Raw genomic sequence first — 14,745 nt, 5'->3', positions numbered from 1 at the left:
GACCGTCTCAGAAGCGCTAGGGGGGATAATGGGGTCATGAATTGAATTGATACAGACATATTGACAGGGCAGGAGGCCTCTCTAAAGTCTAAAGAGTCTGATCTGAAACTTTCCCATTGGCCCATACTGCATGCCCACATATTTTGGACAGTACGGAGGAGTGTCCAAACACTCGCAGCTAACAGTTGTAACAGCAAGGCCAACAGTTTCGCGGTACATGAACAGGTTAATTTGTTCAGTCCTGATTTGGACTGCTTTTACTGCCTGGTGATTGAAATTTTTTTTTTGAAACGAGTGATTGAAATTTTATTATCCTGGGCTGCTTTTCTTGGGCCCGTGGATCCTTGTTGAGTAGGCTGGCATGTTGTAAGCCTGACCTCCCGATTCGGCCCATTTTGAATGTGAAAAACTTCACATTTTGAAAACCGGATGATGCGCAGGTGGGGATTCTTTTTTTGTTCTGTAGCGGCAAGAGTAAAAGTATTTGCATAAAAAAATTCCACCTGCACAATGACTCAGTGGCTGGCAAGCACTGCGGGGGCGTGCTGAAGGCGATCAAGGCTCTTCACTCGTTAATTAAGACCCTGTTCGGAGACCTGCCACTCCACCATTCCGTTTCCAAAGCTGGAGTTAAAAAACACGGAGCTGGGAAACAATGCTCCGCAGCTCCTCGTAATTTTAGGAGCTGGAATGACTTTGAACAGGGCCTAAGACTTTGTTGGCTCAGAGAGCTGCGTACGCGGTGCGGCGGCCTGCCGATTTGCCTTGCATTTCTGCCCGGTTTTCGACTGTAATTGCAAACTGAGGTTTTCAGTGGGTGTGGCGTCTGTTACAAGATTTTGTGGCTTTATATGAAACACCAGGCGAAAGTCTTTGGGTCTAAGAGGAGCATAGCATATGAACCACCAGCAAGTTGAGACATTTTCTTGTTGCTTCAAGCTAGTGTCCATGCATTCGCATGTATCCGAGGTTTGCCTTGACCAGTCTATCGACAAAACCCAACTGCAATTCTTGTCAGGTCATTGCCTTTGGAAACATGGCACCTCTCAACTTGCACCTCGGTTGCCCTTTCAGAAAGGGAACGAGATGGGCCGCTGGCTGCTGCTACCTGCGAGCGATGCCAGCCAATCAAACAGAATAAGAAAATTAGCCCGAAATCCCTGAAATATCAACTTTTTGGCGGTTCATAGGCACGAGCGCTGTCTGCATGTCTGTGCTAGGAGTCATAGGTGACAACTCATGCAAACCAAGTAGTGTATGTTCTAGGATTCTACGGTAACTAGCAATCAGCATAATCTCTCCAAACTGCCAACTCGACAGTTACGGACATTCAGACAGTATAACATGGTCTGTCATATTCATGTGAGTTCAGCGCGGACTGGCATATGGACAATTGTAACTTCATCGATGTATGCAAGGGCAAAGAACAATTTAGTTGCTAGGAATGGTAAGTGATACAGTAGTATTTACTACACTAACACAACGTCAGTCTTGTCTTGCGTTTGGTTAGCAACATCAACATTTCTTTTGAGTAAATTCTGCCTTTTCCCCCCTTAGTTGTGATCTTGCTGCAACGCCTATCATGTCTAAGAATTTTGTCAATTAAGTAGTGACTCTGTGACGGGGTTGTACTTAATTTTACTATTTTACCCAAGCTGACAGGGTGGACCCATGTGTCAATGATGATGGGTCGAACGACTAGCTGGACAACTCAGTCTCAGTATGACACATGAGCAATGTGGTGAGCTAGTTATACCTGAACGGCAACAGTTTCATTCGGGTTTGACTGAATATGATCAAGTTTGACATCATTTTATATTGCCTATTTTTCGCGGGGAATTTTGTATTGCCTCTAACGAATACGCGTTGGAATTTTCCGCCCAAATGGATCTAGTAGCTTCTTAGTTCGGTAAAGTAACAAAATGGTAGAAATTATCACAGTGTCACAACTAAGGGGTAAACTATTGTCACTCGATCGTAGCTAGGCAGTAAAAATGCAACTAATTTTTGTAGGAAAAACCATTGCACTCGTATTTATGAAAACCTAACGCGGGCGCTTCCGTGAAATCATCTGGACTTTATGGTCAAAACGATATAACCACTTCAAAGAATCCAATAAGACAGTCAAAAGATCTATGTCTGAAATGTGTTGTGTTCGCCAAGCAAAAGAACAGAGAAGTGCTTTTCAAGAAATAACAGGACATAGGCGCAGTTTCACGTGTACCTACCTATCTTTATTTCACCTTTACCACCATTTGTCCCTTCCAATTTTATTCTCATACCCTGAGCAACATGCCAATTGTTTACTGCACGTTGAGTAACATATAACCTTCTCTAAGAAGCTTATATCAGACTGACCGATGATCTTAGTGATCTCTGTGAGTGGGTTAACTTTTAGGTTTATGCTACGTAAGCTCAGTCAACAGTTAGCCACAACGCAGCACCATAGGCAAAAAAGGAAAATAATTTATCGGTGTGCGGTGTATGTATGTCTGGTTATGAAAACTAGGCATCCCGTGCCGGTGTATCCTGTGCTTATGGTTTGAATCCTGTCAGGACCGAATTTCTTGTGCTTCATCTGAATGGGCTTCTTATGTAAAAATATGCACTTGGTGCTAGTGCCTATGGATCTCATTTTTATGTATACCCAGTTTCTAAGCTGAGATGTTGCACGCGTGATAAGCCTTCGGGTAGAGAACGGGGCATCGACCCATTGGCTGAGCAGCTGCGGTAGCTGCCAGCCCGCCAGGGTTCGAGCCTCAGCTCTAGCGCGCGGCGCTCGCGGAGTATCTACAAAAAAAAGCCAGCAAGAGTTAGAGCATTTACAGCCGGATGCCCCAAATCCACCTCAAACGTCTATGCGGATGATCCGATCACTGACTGGTCACAAAAAATCGGTCCAGATGGGCGCCTCAAACGGGTCTCAAATGCCAGGCTGATCGGTATCCCTCATATCCAACCCAAATATGGAATGGATATGGGGGTGCTCGGACGCGTCCGCCATGTCAGACCCGGCCCACACTGGCCCACCCGACCCCACATATATTCCTCCCCATCCGCTTGCCGAACCAAACCCGAGCCACTTCACTCCACTCCGCTCCACTCCCCTCCGCCACCCAAGCTCCCGTTCAGCGATCCCGGCCGTCTCCAGCACAGTGGGCAGCGGATCCGAATCTTTCACCCAGGGCCGGTCCTGAGATTTCGGGGGTCTAGAGCGAAAGCTAGACTCAAATGCCCTTAACATACACATAAAAAAATTGTATGAAATATGTTGAATTGTCAGCTAAATGAAATACACTATTTTTTATATATTACTATATTCTTTACGAATATGTTCCATAGTACAGAAGTAAAGTGTGTTAGTATTTAGTTGTGTGAAGCGTCGTAGTAAAAACAAATACCTCATCAGGACTAACAAATGATTTAAATACTCATAATCATAGTCATGTTGTTATCATTCATGTTGATGTCAACACATGTATAGCCGTCGTCTTATCGACTGAGATTAGCAAATATCAGTAGGTCGCCAAACTCAAAATTCATAACCCAAACAATGTATAGCGATGTTGTTATCATCCATGTTGATGTCAACACATGGATATGGGAGTAGCGGCTAGCAGAAGGAAATCAGGGAAAATGACGGGCGCTCATTTGCAAACTAGCGAGTACTCACTCCCTCCGGTGAAAAATACATATAGAAATTTTAAGAAAAAATATAAAGTGGAGCAAAAAATGTATTGAAAAGGCAAGCTACCATCTTTCTTCTCTTTAATTACTCAACTCTCAATAAGCTAAGTGCATGTAGAAATTAAGAAAATCATGTGTACAATGTTATTGGTCTTGATTACCGTATGATAAGAGAGAAAAATATTTTTTTTCTACTTTAAAGTGCATTGAAAGATAGGAGTACACTTTTTTGTGGATACATTTTAAAGTCAAATACACACTCTTTATGGAACGGAGGGAGTAGATGACACCCTTCTTTTTCTGAATTTGGCAGTAGATGATACATGGGCGCTAGGCTTCTAGAAAAGCAGAACACATACCTAGGGGCCCCTCCAAACGGGGGGCCCGGGGCGGCCGCCCCGTTCGCACTCCCTCACGGTCGGGCCTGCCTTCACCTCCAGATCCTTCGATAACATGCTCATCCCATGCGACCCAGAGGAGGAGATGGCCGTCTGGTTTGCGCTCCGCCGCTTTCGGAAGGAGGTCCGTGTGAGGCAGCGTTCGGACTCCTCTGTCGGGAATCTATTGAGTCTGTTCAAATGACGCAAGGATCCAACGCTAGGCGAGCCATCGATGCCTCACCGGAGGCGGTGCCGTCCGTCTGGCGTCCGAACACGGTGGCGGATGTGCAACCCCTTCATTGGCGCGCCAAGGTCATGGGCGCCACTATAGGCATCGTCTGACGCAAACATGGCACGGCATGCCGTGCGAGGCAGCGGACGCGGGAGGCGGCAGCAACCCTCGCGGCGGTGGACGTCGGCGAGGCGGAGTTGCATTCTCTAGTGCCCCGTATGGTGCACGAGTTCGGGCGCCGCAACTGCGTCATGCTGCATGTCGCCGGCTCGTCCCAGGATGGATCCATCATCGATCTGACATCCACCGGCACCATTCAGGTTCCAGGCTCTGACGATGAAGAGTAGGGCATGAAAGACGGCGACGCCTTGAGTCCCATGAGCCAGCTCGTGTCCCATGCACTACTCTACCTTGCCGACGACCGGACCAACACTCTGTGGAGCGTAGCCAGTCGCCGGACATGGGCACGACAGAACCGCCCGCTCAAAGATTTGTTTACATAGCAAGTAATAATATGGATTTGAGATTTCTAATTTGAGGTATCCGGTTGTGAATCAAATATTTAAGACATGACTGGTCACTGTCCGCGGATGCGTCCGCTCACGTCCGCGTGAGGGGTCTGATTTGCCAAGTCCAGTTGTAAATGCTCTTAGGGCATCTCCAAGGAAGACCTGTAAAACGCCGGTATATGTCCGACCGGACACATTTCTTCACTTTGGCAATCCAATGGAGATCTGTATCAGTCCGCGAAACTATCCGGACGTCTAAATTCCGGTATTTGGAGACAAATGTGAGGGAGATTTGCCATAGTTCAGACATGCAATTGACCAATCATATGCATGGTCTCTCTCTTCTCTCTCTCCTCCCATCGGCACATATATGGTCCCCCTCTTCTCTGTCCTCTCAACCCACAAATATTCCACCATATGCATGGTCTCCATCTACTTTTTTTCCTCATAGCTGCAATTAGCGTTGGATTGCTCTCACCCGTATTATGTCCACGAAACCACGTCCGGATATAAAAACAAACTCGTACGAGAAATTTACAGGTCTACGTTGAAGATGCCCTTAACCCTTGGTTGGTCTCATTTTGATAAGCCTTCGGATACAGTGTTGAGGCATGCATGCATGCATGCACGTGGACGCATACGTTCGTATGAAGATGGCATTTGTGTGGTGCCGTGAAGTGCAGGCAGATATACGCATCCTGGTATGGTGGTTCTCAAAAGAAAAGGGAAAAAAGCTCATCGGCTGAGGCGTTTAACTTGGTACTTTGACCGGTCCGTAACCGATCGAGGCTAGAGAGGTCTGACTTTGACCGCTTGGATGGACACCTATCGACGCGGCTAAGCAAACGGATGGCGTATCCAGTGACACCCGAGAACAAGAACGCAGCTTGTGCATTGATGTAATTAATCGAAATGGTCGTCTATTTGATAATCGTCTTTTTTCAGAGTAACACCTTCCTTAGATATCTCGCATGTCCAACACGCACTCCCGAAACGCCCGTAAACATTCGGAGACGCTACACGGTACCATATAGATCCACGGAAGCGCCTGCTTCTGCGAAATTTCGTGATTCGGGCGCCGCAAATTAGGGGAGCTTTACGGGCATCCAAACGGACACCACGACCATGACCACTAATTCCAAAACGCTTTTCGCGTGAAGCGGTCGCTGCATATTCATGTCGGTCAGGCCACTCCAGAGTGGACCGACTCCACAGGGCCTGCGACTAGACGAGTGGGCGACACCGTTTCAATACCGACACGGCGACCAAGAAGTCTACTTTCGTCGGTGCGCCGCATTGAAGCCGGTTGCCCATCTGTTCGCTTGGCCGCGCCTATTTGAGCACGGCTCCGGCGCCGTCCGCACCACACAGCACCACTCCTCTCTGCTCACTCTCTCATCGCCTCTTCGTCTCCACTCACCGCACATCCTGACATCTCCGATGCTCTCTGTCTTCACTCACCAGACATCTTCATCTCTCCGCTCACCGTACGATGCCAAAGTCATGGTTCTCCGGCCAGTAGGCGAGCGGATTCGGTGTCCGGTTTGGGGTTTTGGAGATGCCCTTGGTACTTTTGTTGAGGCATCTTATTCCCGGGGCAAGGATAGAGGTTGGAGTTCCGGTACATCGAATATCTCCAAGATTTGGGCATAAGCCCGGATGATTCCCGCGTGTAAGTTATACACGCCCACCTTGCCCTCGTGACCTTATACCAACCAGTAGAAGATCTTTGTGAGATCTTAAACTAATCCATGGGTAACTGGTCAGAGGAAGGGAATCCACGGAACAAGAATAAGGTGCAGAATAATGACAAGATTACGGCTATACAGGTGTGGATGTAATCTAAGAATTGCTTGCGCTTGGCATCGATCTATCTACTCTAGTTGACAAATTCTCTAGCTAGATGTCCAGATCTCTTCGCTCTTGGATTGATCTGTTGTCATCCTCAGACTGCGTATGGTCGTTGGGAAGCAATGACGCGATCAGCCTTTTCCCCCGACCGACCGATCGCCTCATGGCGATCTACACGAATATAACTCGTGGACTACGCTTCTCCGGCTCGAGTTAGCCAACCAGCCACGCGAAAAACGATGCATTTAAAGAACGGCGTCGATGGAGCTATGCAGATATGTACTCCACTACGGGAGCAGGAGCGAGACTTGTTTTCACTAGTGCCAACTTTCACAGAGATACTAGCTAGATACGTGCCAATCTCACTCGGTTAGCTGCTCAACTACACCACTCCAAGACCGATCTTCGCTCTTCGGTCGTGCCGGTGCCGGCCGTGTCACGGGTTCATACTTGCAGTCCGGTCGTGCGGAGCTGATCAATTCATTAATCATAATCAATGGGAGAGTTGCCGAAAACTAGCGCATCCCGGCCCCCGCGCCGCTCCTTCCCCGGGGCGACACGGGGGGCGGCCCCCCGTCCCCCGCAGCCTCCCCCTCTCCCCGGCTCTCTCTTCCTCGCCGTCGCCGGTGGCCTCCGGCAGGCAAAGCCTGTGCGAAGCCGGCGGCGGCGGGGCGCGCTCTCTGACTGCTGTCGCTCGGGAGAAGGGGATCTCGCGGGCGATAGGCAGCTGTCCGGCGCTCGGCCTCGGGGCGACGTCCTGGCGCGTGACGGAGGTGGTCTTCGGCGCATGATGAGGTGTTTGATCGTGGCGGTGGGCGCGCGGCCGCGGCCGCGGTCGCGGTCATTCGCGCTTGGACGGTCCCGATCTAGGACCTCGCGGGCGGCGGCTGGCGCGGACGGGCGGCCGGCGTTCGGCTTGGCGTCGGCTGCAGCCAGAGGTTGGGGCGCCGGGGCGGCGGCCTCGGTCCGGGCTCCGGCCGTGACCTGGGAGTGGACGGCGCGCCTGGTTGGGCCGGCTCTCGGCTCTGGATGTGAGCGCGGGGCGCAGATCCTTGGCCGGGCGCGACGGTGACTGCGCGCGGCGGGCGCGGTGGCTGGTGGGGCGCGACGGGCATGGCATCTCCGGAGCTCGAGGTGTGCTGCGGTGCAGGGCCTGCTCGTCTACCATGCTGCTTCGTTGGAGCTGCTCCAATCTGGATCTGGCCTTGATGGTTCTGATCTTGCTGCTGCTCCTTACGATGCGATGGTTGCTGCGGTGGTGGTGGTCACTATGGTGTTGCGTTGGTGGACGGCGGCTACGGCCAGGGGGTGGTGCGTGCCTGGGCGCGGTGGATCGTGGGATCCCGTGGCTAGGGTGAGGTCAGCCTTAGCAGGGGTGGTGATTGGTGGGCGGCGGTCGGTGGGGGTGGTGCTCTCCGGGAGAAATTCTTGCTCCGGTCTTCATCGGAGCCGGCGACGGCGGCGCCCGCGGGTGTCGTGATCTTTCTTGGAAGCGTCGCCGTGGAGGTGCTCCTCCCCACGGCTTTGGCTCCGAAGGAAAACCTCAGATCCGCTGGATCAGGCGATGGAGGCGTCTTCGCGTCTTTCTCCTCATTGGGGGCATCGTCTCGGAGCGGGCTACGACCGAGAGACTAGTGGATTGCGGCATCTTCGCCGTGGATGGTGGCATCTTCGCCGCGTGGTTTGCTGAGGCGGGGCGCTGGTTTCTGATTGGCAACGATGATGGCGTCGAGAGGAGCTCGGGTCGCGGCTTGGACTTCAGTAGTCGCTTCTTCCCGGCGTGTCCGAGGTGCTCTTCCGGTTTGCGGAGGGCACGGTCGGCGCAAGTCCTGCATATCTTCCTTGTGAGGCTCGCCGTCAAAGTCAGAGCTGTCGGTTGCTTGCGCGTGTGGCCATTTGGTGGCATTGCCGTCGGGGTTGTGTCCCATGTCGGTGGCCAAGATGGCCGGTGGTGCCCATGTCATGTGGGTTGGGTTGTATCGGTTTTAGCTCAGTTTTCCGTTAATTAACCGAACAATTCTCTTCTTCTTAATCAATAAAAATGACAAATATTTTGTCTCGTTTCAAAAAATAATCAATGAGAATTGATAGGACGGTGCAATACTCCTCCGCGAACGAGCACACGTGTATGCAATATGCATGCACGTACGTACGTAAGGAAGCTAAAGGTGCATGCATGAACATCTGGAGGAAGGCGACCCGGCCGGCCAGATCGACACGACGACCGTGTCGACCGACAAACATGCAGACGAAAATGGCGGCATGGATCTTAAGGGACGAGCACGTACGTACGTGCCCGTACGTGCGTGGAACCACTTGTCACGAACACACACACACACGCACACTTAAACCTGACGTGACAAGTTCACGCGTGATCGATCAATCAGTCGTCCGAACGACAGTGCGTATGACGTTCATGGAAGATTCCGCGATCCATGTCGATCTGCAATGCATGCGTATGCATGTATGCCAGCTGCTGTGCTTGATTCAGGGCTAGCACAAGTAGATTATTTGCATAAGATAGTCTGGAAGGAAAGAACATGTACCTACACTCTGCTGGTACAGTACGTACACCTAGCTGGGGGCTGTGGGTCTACCGCACTTGTGATCGCGACGTCTTACTAGATCGATGCATGCTCTGATGCTCACAGCAACAGGCCAAAAGCGATCGATAACAAAAACAAAGTGTTGACTCGCTGTCGATCGGCATTTGACAATTCTGGTGTGCCGGTGAATATTCTACCCTTTTCTTCTACTGTTCTACTGTGTACCCCGCCAGGTGTTCTTAGTTTCTTATCCACAGAGTTTACATGGGATCGACAGCCTAGCTAGTCTTGACACTTCACAAGTACGAGTATGATTTCTTCCTAATACAACAGACCTTCGCATTCCCACCGAACCGAACTGTTTGATCCCGTCGAACTAATTGCCATCTACATTGAACCTATAACTACTGTCCAACCAAAAAGGCAAAATGGGAAGACACGGCCACGCACGGACCATTTCTTTTAAACCTAAGTGCATAACTCAGTGTTTCGCCTAATCACCTAACAGATGCCAAGAGAACAACTCATGGTCTGGGGAACAGCCGGCAAATACATTGCTAGCTGTACATGCTTTTATCCTGAATGATGCTCACGGACAATGGTCGGTCAGACTGAAAGTGTTAACCACTCTGAAAAGTTCAGAACACAACAGCTTACCCCCTGTGGCGTGTAGCACAGTCGTCGGAACATAACACCACGGCAAACGAGAGCAGATCTTGCGCAAGCTTGAGGAAAGGGTTTTTCCGTCAAAAAGATACACACTTGGAAGGATTCTGCGGCAATAATTCTCCTCCTCCCAATTGTTTAAGTTCCTGCCTGGCAGCCTCCCGCGGCATTTCCGACGAGACCGCTATATAAAGAGATGCAATCTCCCAACTTAGCTCCCCGTGCTTGTTGCAGCCATATCTTGCGCTAGCTTCTCTTCTCTCTTCCCTCGGCGTGCACCGCCATTGCCCTAGACTTGATCTAATACGATCGATCGATACAGTAGTACTAGCTGACAGTCTTCTAGTCACAACTTGCAGTCGATGGAAGCACTATGGGTTGTTGCCTTGGCCATGGCCGTAGCATTCATCCTGTGGACGTACAGATGGAGCCACCCCAAGGCGAACGGGCGGCTGCCCCCGGGCTCCCTCGGCCTCCCTCTCCTCGGCGAGACCATGCAGTTCTTCGCTCCTAATCCTACCTGCGATGTCTCCCCCTTTGTCAAGGACAGGGTGAACAGGTAGGGCAATTAGCTAACCACGCAGAGCACTGTTATATTATGCACCACGGTACCAGCATCCAAACCCAATCAGTTCATGATCACATTGGACTACTGGAGTAAGTATGCATGAGACTGAGCTTGCTCTGACATTGATTGGGTGTGTGTGCATAGGTACGGTACCGTCTTCAAGACCAGCGTCGTCGGCCGGGCGATGGTGGTGTCGGCAGACCCGGACCTTAACCACTACGTGTTCCAGCAGGAGGGTAAGCTGTTCGAGAGCTGGTACCCGGCCACCTTCACCGAGATCTTTGGCCGCGACAACGTCGGCTCCCTGCACGGGTTCATGTACAAGTACCTCAAGACCCTCGTGCTCCGCCTGTACGGCCAGGAGAACCTCCGGGCGGTGCTCTTCGCCGACACGGACACTGCCTGCCGCGCCACCCTCGCCTCCTGGGCTAGCCAGCCGAGCGTCGAGCTCAAGGACGGCCTCTCCACCGTAAGACCATGCATGCTCTGTGCATGGAGTACCTGGTACTGCATGCGTTTAACATCATCAGATTAGAGACCATTGCTGATGTGCATCTCCTGTTTGTTACTTGTCCTAGATGATCTTCGACATAACCGCGAAGAAGCTGATCGGTTACGAGCCAACCAAGTCGTCCGAGAGCCTGAGGAAGAACTTCGTGGCCTTCATCCGGGGGCTTATCTCCTTCCCGGTGAACATCCCCGGCACAGCGTATCATGAGTGCATGAAGGTACGCACATGCGCATGCGAACAAAGCCACAAATGCTTCTTGACCGGCCTACGTAGTGCACAAAACTGCACATGCGTGTCAAGTCAAGATACGACCAGTCAAACGGCGGCTCTCACGGAGCCCACTCCGTTAAGCTTCTCTATTCTCTTCCTGGAACGCTTGACGGAGCTGCAATTGCATGTCTGTGCAGGGGAGAAGGAACGCCATGACTGTGCTCAAGAGGATGATGAGGGAGAGGATGGCGGACGAGGGGAGGCAGCCCGAGGACTTCCTCGACGTGATGATCGAGGAGCTGAGGAGGGAGAAGCCCGTCCTTACCGAGACCGTGGCCCTGGACCTCATGTTCGTGCTCCTCTTCGCGAGCTTCGAGACTACTGCCTTGGCCCTCACGCTAGGCATCAGGCTCATTACCGAGAACCCGAAGGTGCTCGAAGCGTTAACGGTTAGTACTTGTAGTATAAACTGCATGCGACTTTACGTCTATCGATCTCGATCGATGTTGTGTGCAGCGGCAAGAACTAGCTAGGCGAGCTACTTGTGCAAAATAACAATTGACGATATAATGCTCTTTGTGTGGTCAGGAGGAGCATGAGGCGATTGTTAGGGACAGGAAGGACCTGGATGCCGGCCTCACGTGGGCAGAGTACAAGTCCATGACCTTCACCTCTCAGGTGAGCCTAACCGGGACTACCTACCTAGCTAAGCTATGATGCAAATTGCACGGTTAAGAAATTAATTGACTCGATGTAACAGTGACTAATGAATGGCAGTTAGGGCTGCACTACGATAGTGGCAAAATATCTTCAAAAAACGATAGTGGCAAAGTTGATAACCCTGACAGACCAAATGCGATTGTGCAAGTAGCTTGCTTTGTGTTCCCTACCTGGGTGACCAAATGCATAGTCCATGAGAGAGAAGATATAACGTACTAGTTATCATCTTAATAACAAAAGTAAAAGAAACGAGATCTGAGGAAGAAATTAACGACACTAGACTACTTAGAACCTCTGAAGGACTGATGAAACTGACACCCCCACCTCTGTGCATCCTTTGTTCATGAAGGTCACGTTGGAGATAGCAAGGATAGCCAACATCGTGCCCGGGATTTTTCGTAAGGCCTTGCAAGACATTGAATTCAAAGGTACATTGAGTGAGTGGTGGATTCCATGCCATGTTTGAATAAAGACACTTTTTGGTTCATGGCGTGAGATTAAGAAATCTAATGCCTTTTGCATTCTCCTCCTTTGGGTGCAGGCTACACTATTCCAGCAGGGTGGGCAGTCATGGTGTGCCCTCCAGCAGTGCATCTAAATCCCGAAATTTATGAGGACCCATTGGCGTTTAACCCATGGAGGTGGCAGGTTTGTGCTCGTTCATCTTTATTTATGCAAACTGAAACCAGCTCATTTCATTTTGGAAGCGAACTCAACGTTGGGTTGCGGCGCACAAGCTGAATCTAACTTCCGGCATGGGCGGATGGCCCATCATCGACGGAGTGTCTCTGTGGGCAGCGAGTGGTAGCTTCAGGGTTTTGTTTGCTTGAACTTCCAAGGTTCCCAGTGCCATCCAAACAACTACAGCTATAAATCATACCATAAGTTTGTGGAGTCATACATCTAATCAAAATAAGCTACTCCGTATCATTTTTTTTATTAAAGCCAATAGCAACAGTCACTCAGTCAGGCCACTCAGTCAGTGACTCCATGCACTGCTTGAGTCTCTGAGTTTCTCCCGACTTATTACCAACTTGAAACGTTAAATAGAGTTTAGTAACTTGGAAGGATATATTAGAAGAGGAAGCAAAAGTGCGCTTGGTGTAGTGGTTATCTAATTAGCCAGCAATAGGGTTGCCAGAGAACCGCACGAGACATCGGAAAAACGTACCAAAATCATATATAGTGTAGAATTTTTACTGTATTTGCATGGGATCATGACTAGCTAGTAATGTACTCTAAGCAGGTCTGGGTTCTACGACTCCAATTCGCAATTCATCAATGTGGCAAGTTGTGCTATTTCAATACCTGCTTATTTGTGAAGCAAATACAGAAGTCGAGTTTCTGTTAGTGTATACAGGGGATGAACCTGAAAGTTTGGTAAGAAGAAGCGTTCAGTCCTCTGTATTGTGCTACGTGATTAGTCCACTTGCGCGCGGGCAAATCAGCTTCTAGAGCAGCATACCGTCAAATGATACTTAACCCTCGCTGTTCTGTTGATAAGGAACAGGTAGGAATAAAGAAAAGGATGCGGCCATGCTAGTGTCTCACAGCGGTAGAAGCAAATGGAAGCTAGATTAATATATATATATATATATATATATATATATATATATATATATATATATATATATATATCTGCTTACAGAAGCGTCCATGCACGCATGGCCTTCGTGAGCGAGAGTGCATATGAAAGTCATGTGTTGTGTTTACTTTTGGGTCTAGAGTCTTGACTCACCTATCTGTCTGAAGAAATAACACTTCCGGGTTTTACTTGGGCTGCAGGATAAGATGGAAATCACCGGTGGAACAAAGCATTTCATGGCGTTCGGCGGGGGTCTCCGGTTCTGCGTCGGAACCGACCTCAGCAAGGTCCTGATGGCGACCTTCATCCACTGCCTGGTGACAAAATACAGGTGCAGTTAGTCCCTTGTACACATGGTCACATATGGACACTGTTTCACTGAAAGAACTGTGAGGGTGAAATCGGCCTTTTCTAACCTTGAGTTTCGTCATTTCAGATGGAAGACGGTAAAAGGAGGTAACATAATGCGTACCCCAGGACTGAGCTTCCCAGATGGCTTTCACATTCAGCTCTTCCCTAAGAACTGACATCACATGTTTGTCGGCTCAGTCTGCCTGTTCGCAGCAAAAAGTCAAGAAATAACTATGTAAATGTGGTATATGTAGATTGTAAAGCACTCCTTGAGGTCGTTTTAGGGCACCTTTTTGGCTCATTGTTACTCTGGTAGTAGTATTGTAGTCACACCACAGAAATATTAGTCCTCTAGTCCAAGCAAAAGGTAATTGTTTTTTAAGGGGTTGTGTATGAATTAGGTAACATTGTCATTGTTACAATCACACAAGGCCAGTTCCATTCCAAAACGCAGTTCGGCGCTATCCATTGCAACACTCCACCACACAACCCAAGCAAAAGGTAACTGTTGATTGTTTCCCATGATGGTAATTAGTCGTGCACATGATGTACGAGTCTACTCATATGTTGTGTATCTCTTATATTTGCACCATTATTGCAAATGAAAGTGAATAGTTATGTGTTTGGGTTTGTACTTGTACATGATTCTCAGCATCTGCTATTTTTTTTAGAAAACGCTGAATACGACGTTTCATTTTGTTGTGTGTGTGTGGGGGGATGGGCTCCTAGCCCAGTGGACAGGGAGCGGTGGTGTAACCTGGCCGATGCAGGTTCGAGCCTTGGCTCAGACATTGTTGTCTCACATTCTCCTCTTTATTAAAAATAAATAGGGGCTTCTCCCCCTTCTGGTCTAGTTTTTTTTTATTATCATTGAATTCCATTGTTATTAGAATATTCATTGACAGATAAAATATTGTTGACAAAACAAT

The 14,745-nt window shown here is 49.5% G+C and overlaps 1 protein-coding gene across 1 annotated transcript; it reads left to right on the top strand.

Annotated features, from left to right (window-relative positions):
* The first annotated feature begins 10,108 nt into the window (after positions 1-10,108).
* LOC125512313 (cytochrome P450 87A3-like) lies at positions 10,109-14,476 on the top strand. The gene is made up of 9 exons (XM_048677405.1): positions 10,109-10,430; positions 10,584-10,908; positions 11,018-11,167; positions 11,358-11,609; positions 11,749-11,838; positions 12,230-12,308; positions 12,422-12,528; positions 13,666-13,796; positions 13,902-14,476. Exons 1-9 carry the CDS (start codon positions 10,234-10,236, stop codon positions 13,990-13,992), a joined length of 1,422 nt encoding a protein of 473 aa, XP_048533362.1. The 5' UTR covers positions 10,109-10,233; the 3' UTR covers positions 13,993-14,476.
* The last annotated feature ends 269 nt before the right edge of the window (positions 14,477-14,745 follow it).

The sequence above is a fragment of the Triticum urartu genome, chromosome 6 (genome assembly GCF_003073215.2).
Source record: "Triticum urartu cultivar G1812 chromosome 6, Tu2.1, whole genome shotgun sequence".
Lineage (NCBI taxonomy): Eukaryota > Viridiplantae > Streptophyta > Magnoliopsida > Poales > Poaceae > Triticum > Triticum urartu.
This window is presented reverse-complemented; position numbering and strand designations above follow the sequence as displayed.

What these genes read in the sequence shown, in the direction of transcription:
- LOC125512313 (XM_048677405.1), top strand. Translation starts at nt 10,234, where the DNA reads ATGGAAGCACTATGGGTTGTTGCCTTGGCCATGGCCGTAGCATTCATC. An exon ending in AGGTGCTCGAAGCGTTAACG is followed by an intron (nt 11,610 to 11,748) that starts GTTAGTACTTGT and finishes TTGTGTGGTCAG; the next exon opens with GAGGAGCATGAGGCGATTGT. An exon ending in TGCCTGGTGACAAAATACAG is followed by an intron (nt 13,797 to 13,901) that starts GTGCAGTTAGTC and finishes TCGTCATTTCAG; the next exon opens with ATGGAAGACGGTAAAAGGAG.